We start from the raw sequence: 27,930 nt of genomic DNA, 5'->3' as shown, positions 1-27,930 counted from the left end.
TCGTCATCTATACTGTCATCATCTATACTGTCATCTATACTGTCATCATCTATACTGTCGTCATCTATACTGTCATCATCTATACTGTCATCTATACTGTCATCTATACTGTCATCATCTATACTGTCATCTATACTGTCATCATCTATACTCTCATCTATACTGTCATCTATACTGTCATCATCTATACTGTCATCATCTATACTGTCATCATCTATACTGTCATCATCTATACTGTCATCTATACTGTCATCATCTATACTGTCATCATCTATACTGTCATCTATACTGTCATCATCTATATTGTCATCATCTATACTGTCATCATCTATACTGTAATCTATACTGTCATCTATACTGTCATCATCTATACTGTCATCATCTATACTGTCATCTATACTGTCATCATCTATACTGTCATCATCTATACTGTCATCATCTATACTGTCATCTATACTGTCATCATCTATACTGTCATCTATACTGTCATCATCTATACTGTCATCATCTATACTGTCATCTATACTGTCATCATCTATACTGTCATCATCTATACTGTCATCATCTATACTGTCATCTATACTGTCATCATCTATACTGTCATCATCTATACTGTCATCTATACTGTCATCTATACTGTCATCATCTATACTGTCATCATCTATACTGTCATCATCTATACTGTCATCATCTATACTGTCATCTATACTGTCATCTATACTGTCATCATCTATACTGTCATCTATACTGTCATCATCTATACTGTCATCTATACTGTCATCATCTATACTGTCATCTATACTGTCATCTATACTGTCATCATCTATACTGTCATCATTTATACTGTCATCTATACTGTCATCTATACTGTCATCTATACTGTCATCATCTATACTGTCATCTATACTGTCATCTATACTGTCATCTATACTGTCATCATCTATACTGTCATCTATACTGTCATCATCTATACTGTCATCATCTATACTGTCATCATCTATACTGTCATCATCTATACTGTCATCTATACTGTCATCTATACTGTCATCTATACGGTCATCATCTATACTGTCATCATCTATACTGTCATCAGCTATACTGTCATCTATACTGTCATCTATACTGTCATCTATACTGTCATCTATACTGTCATCATCTATACTGTCATCTATACTGTCATCATCTATACTGTCATCTATACTGTCATCATCTATACTGTCATCTATACTGTCATCATCTATACTGTCATCATCTATACTGTCATCATCTATACTGTCATCTATACTGTCATCATCTATACTGTCATCATCTATACTGTCATCTATACTGTCATCATCTATACTGTCATCATCTATACTGTCATCATCTATACTGTCATCTATACTGTCATCATCTATACTGTCATCTATACTGTCATCATCTATACTCTCATCTATACTGTCATCTATACTGTCATCATCTATACTGTCATCATCTATACTGTCATCTATACTGTCATCATCTATACTGTCATCTATACTGTCATCATCTATACTCTCATCTATACTGTCATCTATACTGTCATCATCTATACTGTCATCATCTATACTGTCATCTATACTGTCATCATCTATACTGTCATCTATACTGTCATCATCTATACTCTCATCTATACTGTCATCTATACTGTCATCATCTATACTGTCATCATCTATACTGTCATCTATACTGTCATCATCTATACTGTCATCATCTATACTGTCATCATCTATACTGTCATCTATACTGTCATCATCTATACTCTCATCTATACTGTCATCTATACTGTCATCATCTATACTGTCATCATCTATACTGTCATCTATACTGTCATCATCTATACTGTCATCATCTATACTGTCATCTATACTGTCATCATCTATACTGTCATCTATACTGTCATCATCTATACTGTCATCTATACTGTCATCTATACTGTCATCTATACTGTCATCATCTATACTGTCATCATCTATACTGTCATCTATACTGTCATCATCTATACTGTCATCATCTATACTGTCATCATCTATACTGTCATCATCTATACTGTAATCATCTATACTGTCATCTATACTGTCATCATCTATACTGTCATCTATACTGTCATCATCTATACTGTCATCTATACTGTCATCTATACTGTCATCATCTATACTGTCATCATCTATACTGTCATCTATACTGTCATCTATACTGTCATCATCTATACTGTCATCTATACTGTCATCATCTATACTGTCATCTATACTGTCATCATCTATACTGTCATCTATACTGTCATCATCTATACTGTCATCATCTATACTGTAATCTATACTGTCATCTATACTGTCATCATCTATACTGTCATCATCTATACTGTCATCTATACTGTCATCTATACTGTCATCATCTATACTGTCATCTATACTGTCATCTATACTGTCATCATCTATACTGTCGTCATCTATACTGTCATCATCTATACTGTCATCATCTATACTGTAATCTATACTGTCATCTATACTGTCATCATCTATACTGTCATCATCTATACTGTCATCATCTATACTGTCATCTATACTGTCATCATCTATACTGTCATCTATACTGTCATCATCTATACTGTCATCATCTATACTGTCATCATCTATACTGTCATCATCTATACTGTCATCATCTATACTGTCATCATCTATACTGTCATCTATACTGTCATCATCTATACTGTCATCATCTATACTGTCGTCATCTATACTGTCATCTATACTGTCATCTATACTGTCATCATCTATACTGTCATCTATACTGTCATCATCTATACTGTCATCATCTATACTGTCATCATCTATACTGTCATCTATACTGTCATCATCTATACTGTCATCTATACCGTCATCTATACTGGCATCATCTATACTGTCATCTATACTGTCATCATCTATACTGTCATCTATACTGTCATCATCTATACTGTCATCATCTATACTGTCATCTATACTGTCATCATCTATACTGTCATCTATACTGTCATCTATACTGTCGTCATCTATACTGTCATCATCTATACTGTCATCATCTATACTGTCATCTATACTGTCATCATCTATACTCTCATCTATACTGTCATCATCTATACTGTCATCATCTATACTGTCATCATCTATACTGTCATCTATACTGTCATCATCTATACTGTCATCTATACCGTCATCTATACTGGCATCATCTATACTGTCATCTATACTGTCATCATCTATACTGTCATCTATACTGTCATCATCTATACTGTCATCATCTATACTGTCATCTATACTGTCATCATCTATACTGTCATCTATACTGTCATCTATACTGTCGTCATCTATACTGTCATCATCTATACTGTCATCATCTATACTGTCATCTATACTGTCATCATCTATACTGTCATCATCTATACTGTCATCTATACTGTCATCTATACTGTCATCATCTATACTGTCATCATCTATACTGTCATCATCTATACTGTCATCATCTATACTGTCATCATCTATACTGTCATCTATACTGTCATCTATACTGTCATCATCTATACTGTCATCTATACTGTCATCATCTATACTGTCATCTATACTGTCATCATCTATACTGTCATCTATACTGTCATCATCTATACTGTCATCATCTATACTGTCATCTATACTGTCATCTATACTGTCATCATCTATACTGTCATCATCTATACTGTCATCTATACTGTCATCTATACTGTCATCATCTATACTGTCATCATCTATACTGTCATCTATACTGTCATCTATACTGTCATCATCTATACTGTCATCTATACTGTCATCATCTATACTGTCATCTATACTGTCATCATCTATACTGTCATCTATACTGTCATCTATACTGTCATCATCTATACTGTCATCATCTATACTGTCATCTATACTGTCATCTATACTGTCATCATCTATACTGTCATCTATACTGTCATCTATACTGTCATCATCTATACTGTCATCTATACTGTCATCATCTATACTGTCATCTATACTGTCATCATCTATACTGTCATCTATACTGTCATCTATACTGTCATCATCTATACTGTCATCATTTATACTGTCATCTATACTGTCATCATCTATACTGTCATCTATACTGTCATCTATACTGTCATCTATACTGTCATCATCTATACTGTCATCTATACTGTCATCTATACTGTCATCTATACGGTCATCATCTATACTGTCATCATCTATACTGTCATCATCTATACTGTCATCATCTATACTCTCATCATCTATACTGTCATCATCTATACTGTCATCATCTATACTGTCATCATCTATACTGTCATCTATACTGTCATCATCTATACTGTCATCTATACTGTCATCTATACTGTCATCTATACTGTCATCATCTATACTGTCATCTATACTGTCATCATCTATACTGTCATTTTTACTGTTATCTATACTGTCATCATCTATACTGTCATCATCTATACTGTCGTCATGTATAGGGTCATGTATAGGGTCATGTATAGGGTCATCTATAGGGTCATGTATAGGGTCATCTATAGGGTCATGTATAGGGTCATGTATAGGGTCATCTATAGGGTCATGTATAGGGTCATCTATAGGTTCATGTATAGGGTCATGTATAGGGTCATCTATAGGGTCATCTATAGGGTCATGTATAGGGCCATCTATAGGGTCATCTATAGGGTCATGTATAGGGTCATGTATAGGGCCATCTATAGGGCCATCTATAGGGTCATGTATAGGGTCATGTATAGGGTCATCTATAGGGTCATATATAGGGTCATGTATAGGGTCATCTATAGGGTCATCTATAGGGTCATGTATAGGGTCATGTATAGGGCCATCTATAGGGTCATCTATAGGGTCATGTATAGGGTCATCTATACTGTCATGTATAGGGTCATGTATAGGGTCATCTATAGGGTCATCTATAGGGTCATGTATAGGGTCATCTATAGGGTCATGTATAGGGTCATGTATAGGGTCATCTATAGGGTCATGTATAGGGTCATCTATAGGGTCATGTATACGATCATCTATAGGGTCATCTATAGGGTCATGTATAGGGTCATCTATAGGGTCATGTATAGGGTCATCTATAGGGTCATGTATACTGTCATGTATAGGGTCATGTATAGGGTCATGTATAGGGTCATCATCTATAGGGTCATGTATACTGTCATGTATAGGGTCATCTATAGGGTCATGTATAGGGTCATATATAGGGTCATGTATAGGGTCATCTATAGGGTCATGACAGTCATGTATAGGGTCATCTATAGGGTCATGTATAGGGTCATGTATAGGGTCATGTATAGGGTCATGTATAGGGTCATCTATAGGGTCATGTATAGGGTCATCTATAATGTCATGTATAGGGTCATCTATAGGGTCATGTATAGGGTCATCTATAGGGTCATCTATACTGTCATGTATAGGGTCATCTATAGGGTCATCTATAGGGTCATGTATAGGGTCATCTATAGGGTCATGTATAGGGTCATGTATAGGGTCATGTATAGGGTCATCTATAGGGTCATCTATAGGGCCATCTATAGGGTCATGTATAGGGTCATCTATAGGGTCATGTATAGGGTCATGTATAGGGCCATCTATAGGGTCATCTATAGGGTCATCTATAGGGTCATGTATACGGTCATCTATAGGGTCATCTATAGGGTCATCTATAGGGTCATGTATAGGGTCATGTATAGGGTCATGTATAGGGTCATCTATAGGGTCATCTATAGGGTCATCTATAGGGTCATGTATACGGTCATCTATAGGGTCATGTATAGGGTCATCTATAGGGTCATCTATACTGTCATGTATAGGGTCATCTATAGGGTCATGTATAGGGTCATGTATAGGGTCATGTATAGGGTCATCTATACTGTCATGTATAGGGTCATCTATAGGGTCATGTATAGGGTCATCTATAGGGTCATGTATAGGGTCATCTATAGGGTCATGTATACATGTGGGACCCACGTCGAGATCTTCCAGGTCGTTCTCGTCGGACAGGTTGGATACGTCGATGTTTCCTCTGAACTTCACGCCTCTGCTCGACGTTCCTGTTGACGGGACACAGTCAGCTACAAAGCACCAGAGAAGAAGAGCACCTGTGTGATGTCATCAGTGACATCACAGTGATTTCAGTGACATCACACTGACCCAGCCAGCCGGCTCTCAGCTGCCACTCATAGAAGAAGAAGAGTTTTCCTTTGCGGTTGTTGATGGAAGCTTCTCCCTCCAGTTTGGAGACGTCGGTCAGCTGACACACGCCCTCCGACCCCTCGACCCGAACCTCCAGCAGCAGCTGCCGGAGCCGCTCGGACGACCAGCTGCTGACATCACGCTCCGTCCTGACACACACACAGACACACACACACACACACAGAGACACACACACACACACACACACACACACACACACACACACACACACACACACAGACACACACACACACACACACAGAGACACACACACACACACACACACACACACACACACACACACACACAGAGACAGACACACACACACACACACACACACACACACAGACACAGAGACACACACACACACACACACACACACACACACACAGAGACACACACACACACACACACACACACACAGACACACACACACACACACACACACAGACACAGAGACACACACACACACACACACACACACACACACAGAGACAGACACACACACACACACACACACACACACACAGAGACACACAGAGACAGACAGACACACACACACACACACACACAGAGACAGACACACACACACACACACACACACACACACACACACAGAGACACACAGAGACAGACAGACACACACACACACACAGACACAGACACAGACACACACACACACACACACACACACACACACACACAGACACAGAGACACACACACACACACACACACACACACACACACACACACACACACACACACACACAGACACAGAGTTGATTCCTATAGTAGTATATATTAGGGTTAATATTAATAAACAGACCAGGTTAGGGTTAGTAGTATAATAGTAGTATTTAGGGTTAGGGTTAGTAGTATAATAGTAGTATAATAGTAGTATAATAGTAGTATTTAGGGTTAGGGTTAGTAGTATAATAGTAGTATAATAGTAGTATTACTGTAGTATTTAGGGTTAGTAGTATAATAGTAGTATTACTGTAGTATTTAGGGTTAGTAGTATAATAGTAGTATAATAGTAGTATTACTGTAGTACCAGTGCCAGTTGTTGACGTTGGTAGCGTCGGCTCTCTGCTCCACAATCCACCGAGGGTCTCCTTCCCCCCACTTAGCCATCAATACCTTAACCCTGATATACCTAACCCTACTATACCTACCCTAACCCTGCTATACCTACCCCTACTATACCTACCCTAACCCTAACCCTACCTAACCCTAACCCTACTATACCTACCCTAACCCTGCTATACCTACCCCTGCTATACCTACCCTAACCCTGCTATACCTACCCTAACCCTACTATACCTACCCTAACCCTGCTATACTACTATACTAACCCTACTATACCTACCCCTAACCCTACTATACCTACCCTAACCCTACTATACCTACCCCTGCTATACCTACCCCTGCTATACCTACCCCTACTATACCTACCCTAACCCTACTATACTACTACTATACTACTACTACTAACCCTAACCCTACTATACCTACCCCTAACCCTACTATACTACTACTATACTACTAACCCTAACCCTACTAATACTACTACTATACTACTAACCCTACTATACTACTAACTAGTACTTCTGTCCCGTGTACTGCAGTAGTACTTCTGTCCCGTGTAGTACTTCTGTCCCGTGTGCTGCAGTAGTACTTCTGTCCCGTGTAGTACTTCTGTCCCGTGTACTGCTGTAGTACTTCTGTCCCGTGTACTGCAGTAGTACTTCTGTCCCGTGTACTGCAGTAGTACTTCTGTCCTGTGTACTGCTGTAGTACTTCTGTCCCGTGTACTGCAGTAGTACTTCTGTCCCGTGTACTGCAGTAGTACTTCTGTCCCGTGTACTGCTGTAGTACTTCTGTCCCGTGTAGTACTTCTGTCCCGTGTACTGCAGTAGTACTTCTGTCCCGTGTACTGCTGTAGTACTTATGTCCCGTGTACTGCAGTAGTACTTCTGTCCCGTGTACTGCAGTAGTACTTCTGTCCTGTGTACTGCAGTAGTACTTCTGTCCCGTGTACTGCAGTAGTACTTCTGTCCCGTGTAGTACTTCTGTCCCGTGTACTGCAGTAGTACTTCTGTCCCGTGTACTGCTGTAGTACTTCTGTCCCGTGTACTGCAGTAGTACTTCTGTCCCGTGTACTGCTGTAGTACTGCAGTAGTGGGGGGGGGGGGTTTGGGTGTCTGAGCTGTTTGACAGGTCAGTAGCAGCTGCACTTCGAGCACTTCCTGTGAGGATTTTCAGAACAAATGTCAGTCAGTATGTGGCAGAGACCTCCACCCCCCCCCCCCCCCCCCCCGCAGCAGTTATTATAATGTTAATATATATTTATACATATATATATATATAAATATATTAACATTATAATAACTTATATATTTATTAACATTATAATAACTAAGGTTCTATGAGCTGGGAGCACAGTGTTCTAGTAGGTTCATAAGGTTCTATGAGCTGGGAGCACAGTGTTCTAGTAGGTTCATAAGGTTCTATGAGCTGGGAGCGCAGTGTTCTAGTAGGTTCATAAGGTTCTATGAGCTGGGAGCGCAGTGTTCTAGTAGGTTCATAAGGTTCTATGAGCTGGGAGCGCAGTGTTCTAGTAGGTTCATAAGGTTCTATGAGCTGGGAGCGCAGTGTTCTAGTAGGTTCATAAGGTTCTATGAGCTGGGAGCGCAGTGTTCTAGTAGGTTCATAAGGTTCTATGAGCTGGGAGCGCAGTGTTCTAGTAGGTTCATAAGGTTCTATGAGCTGGGAGCACAGTGTTCTAGTAGGTTCATAAGGTTCTATGAGCTGGGAGCGCAGTGTTCTAGTAGGTTCATAAGGTTCTATGAGCTGGGAGCGCAGTGTTCTAGTAGGTTCATAAGGTTCTATGAGCTGGGAGCGCAGTGTTCTAGTAGGTTCATAAGGTTCTATGAGCTGGGAGCACAGTGTTCTAGTAGGTTCATAAGGTTCTATGAGCTGGGAGCACAGTGTTCTAGTAGGTTCATGATGATCACTTGTTAATAAATGATTGTTTTTATTGTTTAGAACTGAGGTTCTTAGTATTTCCCATGATGCAACGCTCTGCTTATTATTATTAAAGCTATCTGAGCGGAAGCCGCAATAATTATTTTCGTAGGATGGCGAAGGACTGTGCAGACTCTGACCATGCCTTCGCCATCCTAGACACAAAACGCTACAGTTTGTTTCACTACAACTCCCAGCAGCCACCGCGCCGCCACAGCTTCCGGCAGGGAGGAAGAGGAGCAGCAGCTGAAGGTAAACAGCTGATCGGTTCTGATCCGTTTCACCGTTAAACTCTCCGGTTCTACTCATGTCCGTTTGCTCCGGTAGCGCGTGACATACCGGCACACTGACGTCACTGCTCCCGCTGTTTGTCCGGGTGTGACAAAGAAGTCCGCGCGCTTTAAAAGCAGAAGTATCTGTTAGCCTGTTAGCATGTGTAATGGGAATTATTATTATTCATCTTCTCTGATGATTAACTATGTGTGTGTGTGTGTGTGTGTGTGTGTGTGTGTGTGTGTGTGTGTGTGTGTGTGTGTGTGTGTGTGTGTGTGAGTGAGTGTGAGAGTGAGTGTGAGTGTGTGTGTCATAGTCTGCTGGTTTAATATAATCTATATACTGGTTTAATATATACTGGTTTAATATAATCTATATACTGGTTTAATATATACTGGTTTAATATAATCATGTGTTCCAGATGATGAAGGCTGATGAGGAAGACTACTGGAACAGCTCCAAGTTTAAAGCTTTTACCTTCGACGACGAAGATGACCAGGTAGATACACACCTGTAGATACACACCTATAGACACACACCTATAGATACACACCTATAGATACACACCTATAGATACACACTTATAGATACACACCTATAGACACACACCTATAGATACACACCTATAGACACACACCTATAGACACACACCTATAGATACACACCTATAGACACACACCTATAGATACACACCTATAGATACACACCTATAGACACACACCTATATATACACACCTATAGATACACACCTGTAGATACACACTTATAGACACACACCTATAGACACGCACCTATAGACACACACCTATAGACACACACCTATAGGCACACACCTATAGACACACACCTATAGATACATACACACCTATAGACACACACCTATAGATACACACCTATAGACACACACCTATAGATACACACCTATAGACACACACCTATAGATACATACACACCTATAGATATACACCTATAGACCCACACCTATAGACGCACACCTATAGACGCACACCTATAGACACACACCTATATATACACACCTATAGATACACACCTATAGGCACACACCTATAGATACATACACACCTATAGACACACACCTATAGATATACATCTATAGATACACACCTATAGACACACACCTATATATACACACCTATAGATACACACCTATAGACACACACCTATAGATACATACACACCTATAGACACACACCTATAGACACACACCTATAGATATACATCTATAGATACACACCTATAGATATACACCTATAGACACACACCTATAGATACACACCTATAGACACACACCTATATATACACACCTATAGATACACACCTATAGATACACACCTATAGACACACACCTATAGACACACACCTATAGACACACACCTATAGACATACACCTATAGACATACACCTATAGACACACACCTATAGACACACACCTATAGATACACACCTATAGACACACACCTATAGACACACACCTATAGACATACACCTATAGACACACACCTATAGACACACACCTATAGACGCACACCTATAGACACACACCTATAGATATACACCTATAGACATACACCTATAGATACATACACATAGATATACACCTATAGACACACACCTATAGATATACACCTATAGATACACACCTATAGACACACACCTATAGATATACACCTATAGATACACACCTATAGACACACACCTATAGATACACACCTATAGATACACACTTATAGATACACACCTATAGACACACACATATAGACACACACCTATAGACACACACCTATAGACACACACCTATAGACACACACCTATAGATACACACCTATAGACACACACACCTATAGACACACACACCTATAGACACACACCTATAGATACACACTTATAGACACACACCTATAGATACACACCTATAGACATACACCTATAGATACACACTTATAGACACACACCTATAGACACACACCTATAGACACACACCTATAGACATACACATATAGACACACACCTATAGACACACACCTATAGACACACACCTATAGACACACACCTATAGATACACACCTATAGACATACACCTATAGACACACACCTATAGACACACACCTATAGACACACACACCTATAGACACACACACCCATAGACACACACCTATAGATACACACTTATAGACACACACCTATAGATACACACCTATAGACATACACCTATAGATACACACTTATAGACACACACCTATAGACACACACATATAGACACACACCTATAGACACACACCTATAGACATACACCTATAGACACACACCTATAGACACACACCTATAGATACATACACACCTATAGACACACACCTATAGATATACACCTATAGATACACACCTATAGACACACACCTATAGACACACACCTATAGACATACACCTATAGACACACACCTATAGACGCACACCTATAGACGCACACCTATAGACACACACCTATATATACACACCTATAGACACACACCTATAGACCCACACCTATAGATACACACCTATAGATGCACACCTATAGACGCACACCTATAGACGCACACCTATAGATACACACCTATAGATGCACACCTATAGATGCACACCTATAGATACACACCTATAGACACACACCTATAGATACACACCTATAGATATACACCTATAGACACACACCTATAGACACACACACCTATAGATATAGGGGTTCGGACCCTAACCCTATAGGTATCTTTGGTCTCCGTCAGCTGAAGGAGTCGAAGCAGGCCGTGAACCGGCTCCGCCCGCTGGTGGAGGAAGACGATGATGAAGACGAGGTGGAGAAGGTCAGCTGGAGCGGAGAGCCAATAGGAAGTAAGAGCACATTTATATTAATGAGAGCTGCTCTGTGATTGGCTGCGGCCGGCTGGATCGTCTCTGATTGGCTGTGTGTCCGCAGGTATTTCCTGGTCCGTCAAAGAGACGGCAGCGTCCAATCAGAGGACAGACAGAGACAGAGAGCCCGCCTTCTCTAAAAGCAACACGGATACCCCCCCCAAGAGTTCCTCCACCTACTCCCTCAGCGCGCTGTTCAAAGGTGAGACGGGTGGAGAACCATAGCAGGTGGAGAACCATAGCAGGTGGAGAACAGGGAACAGGTGGAGAACAGGGAACCAGGAGAACCACAGCAGGTGGAGAACCATAGCAGGTGGAGAACAGGGAACAGGTGGAGAATAGGGAACAGGTGGAGAACAGGGAACAGGTGGAGAACCATAGCAGGTGGAGAACAGGGAACAGGTGGAGAACAGGGATCAGGTGGAGAACAGGGAACAGGTGGAGAACAGGGATCAGGTGGAGAACAGGGAACAGGTGGAGAACAGGGAAGAGGTGGAGAACAGGTAGCAGGTGGAGAACTATAGCAGGTGGAGAACAGAGAACAGGGATCAGGTGGAGAACAGGGAACAGGTGGAGAACCACAGCAGGTCGAGAACAGGGATCAGGTGGAGAACCGCTAGCAGGTGGAGAACATGTAGCAGGTGGAGAACAGGGAACAGGTGGAGAACAGGTAGCAGGTGGAGAACCGTAGCAGGTGGAGAACAGGTAGCAGGTGGAGAACCATAGCAGGTGGAGAACAGAGAACAGGGATCAGGTGGAGAACATGGAACAGGTGGAGAACAGGTAGCAGGTGGAGAACATGTAGCAGGTGGAGAACAGGTAGCAGGTGGAGAACCATAGCAGGTGGAGAACAGAGAACAGGGATCAGGTGGAGAACAGGGAACAGGTGGAGAACAGGGAACAGGTGAAGAACAGGTAGCAGGTGGAGAACAGGGAACAGGTGGAGAACAGGTAACAGGTGGAGAAAAGGTAGCAGGTGGAGAACAGGGAACAGGTGGAGAACCGGTAACAGGTGGAGCACAGGGAACAGGTGGAGAACCAGTAACAGGTGGAGCACAGGGAACAGTTTGAGCACAGGGAACAGGTGGAGAACAGGTAACAGGTGAAGAACAGGTAGCAGGTGGAGAACAGGGAACAGGTGGACAACAGGGAACAGGTGGAGAACCGGTAACAGGTGGAGAACAGGGAACAGGTGGAGAACAGGTAGTAGATGGAGAACCGGTAACAGGTGGAGAACCGGTAGCAGGTGGAGAACAGGGAACAGGTGGAGAACAGGTAACAGGTGGACAACAGGGAACAGGTGGAGCACAGGGAACAGGTGGAGAACAGGGAACAGGTGGAGAACACGTAGTAGATGGAGAACCGGTAACAGGTGGAGAACCGGTAGCAGGTGGAGCACTGGGAACAGGTGGAGCACAGGGAACAGGTGGAGAACCGGTAGCAGGTGGAGCACTGGGAACAGGTGGAGAACAGGGAACAGGTGGACAACAGGGAACAGGTGGAAAACATGGAACAGGTGGAAAACAGGGAACAGATGGAGAACAGGTAACAGGTGGACAACAGGGAACAGGTGGACAACAGTGAACAGGTGGACAACAGTGAACAGGTGGAGAACAGGGAACAGGTGGACAACAGGGAACAGGTGGAGAACAGGGAACAGGTGGAGAACAGGGAACAGGTGGACAACAGGGAACAGGTTGAGAACAGGTGGAGCACAGGGAACAGGTGGAGAACAGGGAACAGGTGGAGAACAGGGAACAGGTGGACAACAGGGAACAGGTTGAGAACAGGTGGAGCACAGGGAACAGGTGGAGCACAGTGACATCATCATCTGATCAGTTTACAAACTGAATATTGATTTTTTTTCTCTGCAGGAAAAACAAGAAACTTCCAGACGTTCACCGAGTGTGAGTCTGAGAATGAATGAGTGAATATAAAGAGAATGAATGAGTGAATAAATGAATGAATGAGTGAATAAATGAATGAATGAGTGAATATGCTGATAATGAATGAGTGAATATAAAGAGAATGAATGAGTGAATAAATGAATGAATGAGTGAATAAATGAATGAATGAGTGAATATGCTGATAATGAATGAGTGAATATAAAGAGAATGAATGAGTGAATGAATGAATGAATGAGTGAATATAAAGAGAATGAATGAGTGAATATGCTGAGAATGAATGAGTGACTAAATGAATGAATGAGTGAATATACTGAGAATGAATGAGTGAATATAAAGAGAATGAATGAGTGAATATAAAGAGAATGAATGAGTGAATAAATGAATGAATGAGTGAATGACTAGATATTTTTCTGCTTCAGCACTCAGCAGTGAATCTTCTGTCAGACTCTACGCTCCGGAGCTCCGAAAACCCAAATCTGAATGCAAGGTAAACTGATTACAGTCAGGCTGATAAACTGATTACAGTCAGACTGGTAAACTGATTACAGTCAGACTGATAATCTGATTACAGTCAGACTGATAATCTGATTACAGTCAGGCTGATAAACTGATTACAGTCAGACTGATAATCTGATTACAGTCAGACTGATAAACTGATTACAGTCAGACTGATAATCTGATTACAGTCAGGCTGATAATCTGATTACAGTCAGACTGATAAACTGATTACAGTCAGGCTGATAAACTGATTACAGTCAGGCTGATAAACTGATTACAGTCAGACTGATAATCTGATTACAGTCAGGTTGATAATCTGATTACAGTCAGACTGATAAACTGATTACAGTCAGACTGATAAACTGATTACAGTCAGACTGATAATCTGATTACAGTCAGACTGATAAACTGATTACAGTCAGACTGATAATCTGATTACAGTCAGACTGATAAACTGATTACAGTCAGGCTGATAAACTGATTACAGTCAGGCTGATAAACTGATTACAGTCAGGCTGATAATCTGATTACAGTCAGGCTGATAATCTGATTACAGTCAGACTGATAATCTGATTACAGTCAGACTGATAAACTGATTACAGTCAGGCTGATAATCTGATTACAGTCAGGCTGATAATCTGATTACAGTCAGACTGATAAACTGATTACAGTCAGACTGATAATCTGATTACAGTCAGACTGATAATCTGATTACAGTCAGACTGATAAACTGATTACAGTCAGGCTGATAAACTGATTACAGTCAGGCTGATAAACTGATTACAGTCAGACTGATAATCTGGTTACAGTCAGGTTGATAATCTGATTACAGTCAGACTGATAAACTGATTACAGTCAGACTGATAATCTGATTACAGTCAGACTGATAAACTGATTACAGTCAGACTGATAATCTGATTACAGTCAGACTGATAATCTGGTTACAGTCAGACTGATAATCTGGTTACAGTCAGACTGATAAACTGATTACAGTCAGACTGATAATCTGATTACAGTCAGGCTGATGTGCCGTTAGCGTGTTCTGGTGTTTTTATGATGTCATCATGTTGTGATGTCAGGATTACGTCAGTGATTGGACGCCTGAGGAGACAGTTCAGAGACTGCAGCAAGGAAAGGTAAAATACCTGTCTGTCTCTCTGTCTGTCTGTCTGTCTGTCTGTCTGTCTGTCTTTATCTGTCTGTCTGTCTGTCTGTCTCTACCTGTCTGTCTGTCTGTCTGTCTGTCTGTCTGTCTGTCTGTCTGTCTGTCTGTCTCTACCTGTCTGTCTGTCTGTCTGTCTCTCTACCTGTCTGTCTGTTCCTGTCAGAGCCACAGACAGGTTGTAGTACCTCTGCCTGTCTGTCTGTGTGTCTCAGGTTGTGTCTCTGGAGAAGTTTCGATCTCTTCAGGACAAATTGCTGCTGCTGGATTTCGCCGTCAGTGGCAACGATGGAAACGTCATCACAGCTGTAACTTTATTAACACTCTGAGTCATAGACATGACATCATGTATTTAAACTTTATTGATGCAAGCTTAACGGCAACTGACCTCACTTCTTCTGTTTCAGGTGTTAATTTATTTAAAGAGGACTCTGAGTAAAGGTGAGTCTGCTGCTCTCTGACAGTCTGCTGCTCTCTGACAGTCTGCTGCTCTCTGCTGCTCTCTGACAGTCTGCTGCTCTCTGACAGTCTGCTGCTCTCTGACAGTCTGCTGCTCTCTGCTGCTCTCTGCTGCTCTCTGCTGCTCTCTGACAGTCTGCTGCTCTCTGCTGCTCTCTGACAGTCTGCTGCTCTCTGACAGTCTGCTGCTCTCTGACAGTCTGCTGCTTTCTGACAGTCTGCTGCTCTCTGACAGTCTGCTGCTCTCTGACAGTCTGCTGCTCTCTGACAGTCTGCTGCTCTCTGCTGCTCTCTGACAGTCTGCTGCTCTCTGACAGTCTGCTGCTCTCTGACAGTCTGCTGCTCTCTGCTGCTCTCTGACAGTCTGCTGCTCTCTGACAGTCTGCTGCTCTCTGCTGCTCTCTGACAGTCTGCTGCTCTCTGCTGCTCTCTGCTGCTCTCTGCCAGTCTGCTGCTCTCTGCTGCTCTCTGACAGTCTGCTGCTCTCTAACAGTCTGCTGCTCTCTGACAGTCTGCTGCTCTCTAACAGTCTGCTGCTCTCTGACAGTCTGCTGCTCTCTAACAGTCTGCTGCTCTCTGCTGCTCTCTGACAGTCTGATGCTCTCTGCTGCTCTCTGACAGTCTGCTGCTCTCTGCTGCTCTCTAACAGTCTGCTGCTCTCTAACAGTCTGCTGCTCTCTGACAGTCTGCTGCTCTCTAACAGTCTGCTGCTCTCTGACAGTCTGCTGCTCTCTGCTGCTCTCTGACAGTCTGCTGCTCTCTGACAGTCTGCTGCTCTCTGACAGTCTGCTGCTCTCTAACAGTCTGCTGCTCTCTGACAGTCTGCTGCTCTCTAACAGTCTGCTGCTCTCTGACAGTCTGCTGCTCTCTGACAGTCTGCTGCTCTCTAACAGTCTGCTGCTCTCTGACAGTCTGTTGCTCTCTGACAGTCTGCAGCTCTCTGACAGTCTGCTGCTCTCTGCTGCTCTCTAACAGTCTGCTGCTCTCTGCTGCTCTCTGCTGCTCTCTGCTGCTCTCTAACAGTCTGCTGCTCTCTGACAGTCTGCTGCTCTCTGCTGCTCTCTGACAGTCTGCTGCTCTCTGACAGTCTGCTGCTCTCTGCTGCTCTCTGACAGTCTGCTGCTCTCTGCTGCTCTCTGACAGTCTGCTGCTCTCTGCTGCTCTCTGCTGCTCTCTGACAGTCTGCTGCTCTCTGACAGTCTGCTGCTCTCTGCTGCTCTCTGCTGCTCTCTGACAGTCTGCTGCTCTCTGACAGTCTGCTGCTCTCTGCTGCTCTCTGACAGTCTGCTGCTCTCTGCTGCTCTCTGACAGTCTGCTGCTCTCTGCTGCTCTCTGACAGTCTGCTGCTCTCTGACAGTCTGCTGCTCTCTGACAGTCTGCTGCTCTCTGCTGCTCTCTGACAGTCTGCTGCTCTCTGACAGTCTGCTGCTCTCTGACAGTCTGCTGCTCGCTAACAGTCTGCTGCTCTCTAACAGTCTGCTGCTCTCTAACAGTCTGCTGCTCTCTAACAGTCTGCTGCTCTCTGCTGCTCTCTGACAGTCTGCTGCTCTCTGACAGTCTGCTGCTCTCTGACAGTCTGCTGCTCTCTGCTGCTCTCTAACAGTCTGCTGCTCTCTGACAGTCTGCTGCTCTCTAACAGTCTGCTGCTCTCTAACAGTCTGCTGCTCTCTGACAGTCTGCTGCTCTCTGCTGCTTTCTGACAGTCTGCTGCTCTCTAACAGTCTGCTGCTCTCTGACAGTCTGCTGCTCTCTGCTGCTTTCTGACAGTCTGCTGCTCTCTAACAGTCTGCTGCTCTCTAACAGTCTGCTGCTCTCTGACAGTCTGCTGCTCTCTGCTGCTCTCTAACAGTCTGCTGCTCTCTGACAGTCTGCTGCTCTCTGACAGTCTGCTGCTCTCTAACAGTCTGCTGCTCTCTGACAGTCTGCTGCTCTCTAACAGTCTGCTGCTCTCTGACAGTCTGCTGCTCTCTGACGTTGTGCCGTCTCGTTCTCAGAGGTTCTGGTTCGGGAGTTGGAGTCCAGACAAACGGCTCTGAGACATTTCATCCATTATCTGACTGAGACCAAAGACCAGAGACTGCTGCTGGAGCTGCTCAGGTTAGTTCACACCTCCTCACTGCTCCTCACACCTCCTCACTGCTCCTCACAGCTCCTCACTAATCCTCACACTTCCTCACAGCTCCTCACACCTCCTCACTGCTCCTCACACCTCCTCACAGCTCCTCACTGCTCCTCACACCTCCTCACAGCTCCTCACACCTCCTCACTGCTCCTCACACCTCCTCACAGCTCCTAACAGCTCCTCACACCTCCTCACTGCTCTTCACAGCTCCTCACACCTCCTCACTGCTCCTCACTGCTCTTCACACCTCCTCACTAATCCTCACACCTCCTCACACCTCCTCACAGCTCCTCACTAATCCTCACACCTCCTCACTGCTCCTCACAGCTCCTCACAGCTCCTCACTAATCCTCACACCTCCTCACTGCTCCTCACAGCTCCTCACAGCTCCTCACTAATCCTCACACCTCCTCACTGCTCCTCACAGCTCCTCACAGCTCCTCACACCTCACAGCTCCTCACAGCTCCTCACTGCTCCTCACAGCTCCTCACTAATCCTCACACCTCCTCACTGCTCCTCACAGCTCCTCACTGCTCCTCACTGCTCTTCACACCTCCTCACTAATCCTCACACCTCCTCACTGCTCCTCACTGCTCTTCACAGCTCCTCACTGCTCCTCACAGCTCCTCACACCTCACTGCTCCTCACAGCTCCTCACAGCTCCTCACTAATCCTCACACCTCCTCACTGCTCCTCACAGCTCCTCACAGCTCCTCACTAATCCTCACACCTCCTCACTGCTCCTCACAGCTCCTCACAGCTCCTCACACCTCACAGCTCCTCACAGCTCCTCACTGCTCCTCACAGCTCCTCACACCTCCTCACTAATCCTCACACCTCCTCACTGCTCCTCACACCTCCTCACTGCTCCTCACAGCTCCTCACTGCTCCTCACTGCTCCTCACTCCTCCTCACAGCTCCTCACAGCTCCTCACTAATCCTCACACCTCCTCACTGCTCCTCACTCCTCCTCACTGCTCCTCACAGCTCCTCACAGCTCCTCACTGCTCCTCACATGACAGAGTGACATCATCTAACGTTTCTCTCTCCTCCTCAGAGCTCTGGGCCGAATGGAAGACGTAGCGGTAAGAAGTACACACAGTACTACACACAGTACTACACACAGTACTACAGTACTACACACAGTACTACACACAGTACTACAGTACTACACACAGTACTACACACAGTACTACACACAGTACTACAGTACTACACACAGTACTACACACAGTACTACACACAGTACTACACACAGTACTACAGTACTACACACAGTACTACACACAGTACTACAGTACTACACACAGTACTACACACAGTACTACAGTACTACACACAGTACTACAGTACTACACTCAGTACTACAGTACTACACAAAGTACTACAGTAGTACACACAGTACTACAGTAGTACACACAGTACTACCTACAGTACTACACACAGTACTACACACAGTACTACACACAGTACTACAGTACTACACACAGTACTACAGTACTACACACAGTACTACACACTACACAAAGTACTACAGTAATACACAGTACTACACATAGTACTACAGTACTACACAAAGTACTACAGTACTACACACAGTACTACACACAGTACTACAGTACTACACACAGTACTACAGTAATACACACAGTACTACACATAGTACTACAGTACTACACACAGTACTACACACAGTACTACAGTACTACACAAAGTACTACAGTAATACACACAGTACTACAGTAGTACACACAGTACTACAGTAATACACACAGTACTACAGTAGTGCACACAGTACTACAGTAGTACAGACAGTACTACAGTACTACACACAGTACTACAGTAATACACACAGTAGTACACACAGTACTACAGTAGTACACAGTACTACAGTAGTACACACAGTACTACACACAGTACTACAGTAGTACACAGTACTACAGTAATACACACAGTACTACACACAGTACTACAGTAGTACACAGGAGTAGTAACTGAGGGTTGATGATGTCACTTCCTGTCAGCTGATGCAGTATAAGGAACACTTCAACATCCCAGATGAAAACAAGAGGCGGGACTTCCTGAAGAGCTGCCTCAGGTGAGTGACAGCTGCAGGTGATTGGCTCTGACTGAGTGATGATGTCATCAGTGACATCATCTGTGTGTGTGTTTCAGTCTGCCGTTTTCTGGCGAGGATTCGCAGCACGTCCAGGATCACTACACGCTGCTGGAGCGGCAGATCATCATCGAGGTGAGACCGCCGTGATGTCACCGTGGTGACAGCGTGATGTCACCGTGGTGACAGCGTGATGTCACCGTGGTGACAGCGTGATGTCACCGTGATGTCAGCGTGATGTCACCGTGATGTCACCGTGATGTCACCGTGGTGACAGCATGATGTCAGCTTGATGTCAGCGTGATGTCACCGTGATGTCACCGTGATGTCACCGTGATGTCACCGTGGTGACAGCATGATGTCAGCTTGATGTCATCGTGATGTCAGCGTGATGTCAGCGTGATATCACCGTGATGTCACCGTGATGTCACCGTGATGTCAGCGTGATGTCAGCGTGATGTCACTGTGATGTCACTGTGATGTCAGCGTGATGTCACCGTGATGTCACCGTGATGTCACTGTGATGTCACTGTGATGTCACCGTGATGTCAGCGTGATGTCAGCGTGATGTCACCATGGTGTCAGCGTGGTGTCAGCGTGATGTCAGCGTGATGTCACCGTGATGTCAGCGTGATGTCACTGTGATGTCAGCGTGATGTCAGCGTGATGTCAGCGTGATGTCACCGTGATGTCAGCTTGATGTCAGCGTGATGTCAGCGTGATGTCACTGTGATGTCAGCGTGATGTCACCGTGATGTCACCGTGATGTCACTGTGATGTCAGCGTGATGTCAGCGTGATGTCAGCATATTATCAGGTTTATTTACTGATGAACCAGTAAAAATATATTCTGATTAAATTCACACAGTGACATCGCGCTGACATCACAGTGACATCACAGTGACATCGCGCTGACATCACAGTGACATCACAGTGACATCACAGTGACATCGCGCTGACATCACAGTGACATCACAGTGACATCGCGCTGACATCACAGTGACATCACAGTGACATCGCGCTGACATCACAGTGACATCACAGTGACATCACGCTGACAAACAGTTTCATATTCTCATCCTCTGCTTTGTTGCTAGGCAACGGACCGGCAGGCTGAGACCGGCGGGAAAGTAGAAATCTTCCAGAAGTTTCCCAGAAGAGCTTCGATCCTCAACATGCCGCTGATCACGACTCTGTACTACTGCTGCTTCTACCACTACACCGAGTCTGAGGTCTGATCCTGATCAGCTGATCCTGATTAATTGATCCTGATCAGCTGATCCTGATTAATTGATCCTGATCAGCTGATCCTGATTAATTGATCCTGATTAATTGATCCTGATCAGCTGATCCTGATTAATTGATCCTGATCAGCTGATCCTGATTAATTGATCCTGATCAGCTGATCCTGATTAATTGATCCTGATCAGCTGATCCTGATACTGACCCTGTTCCTGTCTCTCTTTAGGGGACGTACAGCAGCCCCGCTAACATCCGTCAGACCTTCAGGGTGAGCACCGTCGTGTTTTAAATGAGCATCTTTCTGATTGGCTGACGGCGCCACTAACGAGCTCGTTAACCTTTGACCCCAGATCTCAGAGAAGCAGTTCTTCGTGACGGCGCTGGCGGCGCGGGCGAAGCTGAAAGCCTGGACGGACGTAGACGCTCTGTTCAGCAGCAGGAACTGGCTCGGATTCACCCGCAAGAAATCTCCTCTCAGCTTCCAGAGAGTCGTAGACATCCTCAACAAGAACTCCGCCCCCACACAGGTGATTGACAGGTGTAGTGATTGATTGACAGGTGTAGTGATTGACAGGTGTAGTGATTGACAGGTGTAGTGATTGACAGGTGTAGTGATTGACAGGTGTAGTGATTGATTGACAGGTGTAGTGATTGATTGACAGGTGTAGTGATTGACAGGTGTAGTGATTGACAGGTGTATTGATTGATGGACAGGTGTAGTGATTGATTGACAGGTGCAGTGATTGATGGACAGGTGTAGTGATTGACAGGTGTAGTGATTGATTGACAGGTGCAGTGATTGATGGACAGGTGTAGTGATTGACAGGTGTAGTGATTGATTGACAGGTGTAGTGATTGATTGACAGGTGTAGTGATTGATTGACAGGTGTAGTGATTGACAGGTGTATTGATTGACAGGTGTAGTGATTGATGGACAGGTGTAGTGATTGATGGACAGGTGTAGTGATTGATTGACAGGTGTAGTGATTGACAGGTGTAGTGATTGACAGGTGTAGTGATTGATTGACAGGTGTAGTGATTGATTGACAGGTGTAGTGATTGATGGACAGGTGTAGTGATTGATTGACAGGTGTAGTGATTGATTGACAGGTGTAGTGATTGATTGACAGGTGTAGTGATTGACAGGTGTAGTGATTGACAGGTGTAGTGATTGACAGGTGTAGTGATTGATTGACAGGTGTAGTGATTGACAGGTGTAGTGATTGACAGGTGTATTGATTGATGGACAGGTGTAGTGATTGATTGACAGGTGTAGTGAGTGATTGACAGGTGTAGTGATTGATTGACAGGTGTATTGATTGACAGGTGTAGTGATTGATTGACAGGTGTATTGATTGATTGACAGGTGTAGTGATTGATGGACAGGTGTAGTGATTGATTGACAGGTGTAGTGATTGATTGACAGGTGTAGTGATTGACAGGTGTAGTGATTGACAGGTGTAGTGATTGATTGACAGGTGTATTGATTGACAGGTGTATTGATTGATTGACAGGTGTAGTGATTGATTGACAGGTGTAGTGATTGATTGACAGGTGTAGTGATTGATTGACAGGTGTAGTGATTGACAGGTGTAGTGATTGACAGGTGTAGTGATTGATTGACAGGTGTAGTGATTGATTGACAGGTGTAGTGATTGATTGACAGGTGTAGTGATTGACAGGTGTAGTGATTGATTGACAGGTGTATTGATTGATTGACAGGTGTAGTGATTGACAGGTGTAGTGATTGATTGACAGGTGTAGTGATTGACAGGTGTAGTGATTGATTGACAGGTGTAGTGATTGACAGGTGTAGTGATTGATTGACAGGTGTAGTGATTGATTGACAGGTGTAGTGATTGATTGACAGGTGTATTGATTGACAGGTGTAGTGATTGATTGACAGGTGTAGTGATTGATTGACAGGTGTAGTGATTGATTGACAGGTGTAGTGATTGACAGGTGTAGTGATTGATTGACAGGTGTATTGATTGACAGGTGTAGTGATTGATTGACAGGTGTAGTGATTGATTGACAGGTGTAGTGATTGATTGACAGGTGTAGTGATTGACAGGTGTAGTGATTGATTGACAGGTGTAGTGATTGATTGACAGGTGTAGTGATTGACAGGTGTATTGATTGACAGGTGTAGTGATTGATTGACAGGTGTATTGATTGATTGACAGGTGTAGTGATTGACAGGTGTAGTGATTGACAGGTGTAGTGATTGATTGACAGGTGTAGTGATTGACAGGTGTAGTGATTGATTGACAGGTGTAGTGATTGACAGGTGTAGTGATTGATGGACAGGTGTAGTGATTGATTGACAGGTGTAGTGATTGACAGGTGTAGTGATTGACAGGTGTATTGATTGATTGACAGGTGTAGTGATTGATTGACAGGTGTATTGATTGACAGGTGTATTGATTGACAGGTGTAGTGATTGACAGGTGTATTGATTGATTGACAGGTGTAGTGATTGATTGACAGGTGTATTGATTGACAGGTGTAGTGATTGATTGACAGGTGTAGTGATTGACAGGTGTAGTGATTGATGGACAGGTGTAGTGATTGATTGACAGGTGTAGTGATTGATGGACAGGTGTAGTGATTGATTGACAGGTGTAGTGATTGACAGGTGTATTGATTGATTGACAGGTGTAGTGATTGATTGACAGGTGTAGTGATTGACAGGTGTATTGATTGACAGGTGTAGTGATTGATTGACAGGTGTAGTGATTGATTGACAGGTGTATTGATTGACAGGTGTAGTGATTGATTGACAGGTGTAGTGATTGATTGACAGGTGTATTGATTGATTGACAGGTGTAGTGATTGACAGGTGTATTGATTGATTGACAGGTGTATTGATTGATTGACAGGTGTAGTGATTGATTGACAGGTGTAGTGATTGACAGGTGTAGTGATTGATTGACAGGTGTATTGATTGACAGGTGTAGTGATTGATTTACAGGTGTAGTGATTGATTGACAGGTGTAGTGATTGATTGACAGGTGTAGTGATTGACAGGTGTAGTGATTGACAGGTGTAGTGATTGACAGGTGTAGTGATTGATTGACAGGTGTATTGATTGATTGACAGGTGTATTGATTGATTGACAGGTGTAGTGATTGACAGGTGTATTGATTGATTGACAGGTGCTGCAGGAGTACGTCGGACTGATCGGAGACGCTGATTTGAGGATTTCTTTGGCTCAGAAACATAAATGTCACGACATCGTCATCAACGTGAGTCTCTGATTGGTTCTTAAATAGTAACCTGACACCTCTGTGGTAGTGATGTCATAATGACCTGTGTGTCTCTGGGCCAATCAGACGTACCGAGACCTGAAGGACCGGCAGCTGTTGCTAGGATACCGAGGGAAAGTGGAGAGGGGTTCAGCGGAGGAGAGGAAGATCAACGAGCTGCTCAACAACTCGGTGAGTGTCTTCATCTTCATCATCATCATTACATCATCATTATTACATCATCATCTTCATCATCATCATTATTACATCATCTTCATCATCATTACATCATCATCTTCATCATCATCATTATTACATCATCATCATCATTACATCATCATCATTACATCATCATTATTACATCATCATTACATCATCATTATTACATCATAATCTTCATCATCATCATTATTACATCATCATCATCATTATTACATCATTATTACATCATCATCATCATTATTACATCATCATTATTACATCATCTTCATCAACATCATTACATCATCATTACATCATCATCATTACATCAACATTATTACATCATAATCTTCATCATCATGTGACCTCACTGAACTCGTTTCTTCTTCTCTTTCAGCAAATCCGGTGGAAGAACTGACGACGCGCCACTTCCTGTTTAAAGAGACAACCCGCCATCACCGTGACAACAGGAGCGTCCAATCAGCTCATTTCTGCTTTTCTCTCATTGGACAGACACAAAAACCTTTGGTTTGACTCCGCCCCCTTCGTGCATGGAGGGGGCGGGGCTTCTCCTGATGACTCATCGATGACTCATCGCTTCAACATTCCTGCTTTAACCTTTAAACCTTTATATTTAATAAAAACACATTTAAAGGCATTTATTGATTTACTTGTTTTAAATAAATTACATGAAGCTTTATATGTAAAATATATATATATATATATATATATATATATATATATATATTATATATAATATATATATATATATATATATATATATTATCTCTCTCTCTCTCTCTCTCTCTCTCTCTCTCTCTCTCTCTCTCTCTCTCTCTCTCTCTCTCTCTCTCTCTCAATATATATATATATATATATATCTATATATATATATATATATTTTTATTATCTCTCTCTCTCTCTAGATAGAGAGAAAGAGAGAGATAATATATATTATATATATATATATACAGTTGTGGTCAAAAGTTTACATACACTTGTAAAGAACATAATGTCATGGCTGTCTTGAGTTTCCAATAATTTCTACAACTCTTATTTTTCTGTGATAGAGTGATTGGGACACAAACTTCTTTGTCACAAAAAAGATTCATGAAGTTTGGTTCTTTTATGAATTTATTATAGGTCTACTGAAAATGTGACCAAATCTGCTGGGTCAAAAATATACATACAGCAATGCTAATATTTGGTTACATGACCCTTGGCCATTTTCACTTCAATTAGGCGCTTTTGGTAGCCATCCACAAGCTTCTGGTTGAATCTTTGACCACTCCTCTTGACAGAATCGGTGCAGTTCAGCAACATTTTTTGGCTTTCTGACGTGGACTTGTTTCTTCAGAATTGCCCACATGTTCTCAATGGGGTTTAAGTCAGGACTTTGGGAAGGCCACTCTAAAACCTTAATTCTAGCCTGATTTAGCCATTACATTACCACTTTTGATGTGTGTTTGGGGTCATTGTCCTGTTGGAACACCCAACTGCGCCCAAGACCCAACCTTCGGGCTGATGATTTTAGGTTATCCTGAAGAATTTGGAGGTAATCCTCCTTCTTCATTATCCCATTTACTCTCTATAAAGCACCAGTTCCATCGGCAGCAAAACAGGCCCAGAACATAACACTACCACCACCATGCTGGACGGTAGGCATGGTGTTCTTGGTGTTCTTGGGGTTAAAGGCCTCACCTTTTCTCCTCCAAACATATTGCTGGGTGTTGTGGCCAAACAGCTCAATTTTTGTTTCATCTGACCACAGAACTTTCCTCCAGAAGGTTTTATCTTTGTCCATGTGATCAGCAGCAAACTTCAGTCGAGCCTTAAGGGCACCTATTCTTCTGGAGCGAGGGCTTCCTTCTTGCACGGCAGCCTCTCAGTCCATGGCGATGTAGAACACACTTGACTGTGGACATCTGTGTTCCAGCAGCTTCTAATGCATTGCAGACCTGCTTTTTGGTGGTTCTCGGTTGACTCTTGACCATCCTGACCAATTTTCTCTCAGAAGCAGGTGATAGCTTGCGTTTTCTTCCTGATCGTGGCAGTGACACAACTGTGCCATGCACTTTATATTTATAAACAATTGTTTGCACAGTTGCTCTTGGGACCTGTAGCTGCTTTGAAATGGCAGCAAATGACTTTCCTGACTTGTTCAACTCAATTATTCGCTTTTTCAGATCCGTGCTGAGCTCCTTTGACTTTCCCATTGTAGCGTTTGTGGCTGAGTCTAATGATTGTATAAAATGAGCCCTATTTAAATGGTCTCAGAGAAGTCAGCAGCTGTTGTCAATCATAATCACTCACAAGAAGTTACGAGGCCATGAAGCTAATTTAATTGACACAAGTTTCTACATAACCAAAATTGATAATTCAAGTTGCTGTATGTATATTTTTGACCCAGCAGATTTGGTCACATTTTCAGTCGACCTATAATAAATTCATAAAAGAACCAAACTTCATGAATCTTTTTTGTGACAAAGAAGTTTGTGTCCCAA

At 43.1% G+C, this 27,930-nt stretch overlaps 2 protein-coding genes across 2 annotated transcripts in view; one reads left to right on the top strand and one right to left on the bottom strand.

The window, feature by feature from the left end:
• LOC128377437 (activator of 90 kDa heat shock protein ATPase homolog 1-like) overlaps positions 1-7,398 on the bottom strand; it is a 15,144-nt gene extending 7,746 nt beyond the window's left edge. Inside the window, exons 1-3 of the mRNA XM_053337389.1 lie at positions 7,319-7,398; positions 6,222-6,412; positions 6,039-6,121 (exon numbers count right to left, since the gene is read on the bottom strand). Coding sequence (XP_053193364.1) covers positions 6,039-6,121; positions 6,222-6,412; positions 7,319-7,398 — 354 coding nt within the window. The remainder of the gene's footprint in view (positions 1-6,038; positions 6,122-6,221; positions 6,413-7,318) is intronic.
• Positions 7,399-9,489: 2,091 nt separating this feature from the next.
• On the top strand, positions 9,490-26,084 carry LOC128376781 (spermatogenesis-defective protein 39 homolog). Its single transcript, XM_053336630.1, has 19 exons — positions 9,490-9,543; positions 9,986-10,063; positions 12,345-12,450; positions 12,536-12,673; positions 14,346-14,378; positions 14,798-14,865; positions 15,956-16,012; positions 16,254-16,346; positions 16,446-16,479; positions 18,492-18,594; positions 19,678-19,705; positions 20,645-20,718; positions 20,796-20,871; positions 21,833-21,967; positions 22,204-22,245; positions 22,328-22,504; positions 25,136-25,225; positions 25,313-25,417; positions 25,824-26,084. Exons 2-19 carry the CDS (start codon positions 9,986-9,988, stop codon positions 25,842-25,844), a joined length of 1,458 nt encoding a protein of 485 aa, XP_053192605.1. The 5' UTR covers positions 9,490-9,543; the 3' UTR covers positions 25,845-26,084.
• Positions 26,085-27,930: the final 1,846 nt, after the last annotated feature.

This window comes from Scomber japonicus, chromosome 17, assembly GCF_027409825.1.
Source record: "Scomber japonicus isolate fScoJap1 chromosome 17, fScoJap1.pri, whole genome shotgun sequence".
In the NCBI taxonomy this organism is placed as follows: Eukaryota; Metazoa; Chordata; class Actinopteri; order Scombriformes; family Scombridae; genus Scomber; species Scomber japonicus.
The sequence above is the reverse complement of the archived record's forward strand: the minus strand, read 5'-3'. Positions and strand labels throughout refer to the sequence as shown.

Excerpts from the sequence above, each read along its gene's own strand:
- LOC128376781 (XM_053336630.1), top strand. The coding sequence starts at position 9,986 with ATGATGAAGGCTGATGAGGAAGACTACTGGAACAGCTCCAAGTTTAAA. Across the intron at positions 14,379-14,797 it reads CTTCCAGACGTTCACCGAGT|CACTCAGCAGTGAATCTTCT; the intron begins GTGAGTCTGAGA and ends TTTCTGCTTCAG. Across the intron at positions 20,872-21,832 it reads AGCGGCAGATCATCATCGAG|GCAACGGACCGGCAGGCTGA; the intron begins GTGAGACCGCCG and ends CTTTGTTGCTAG.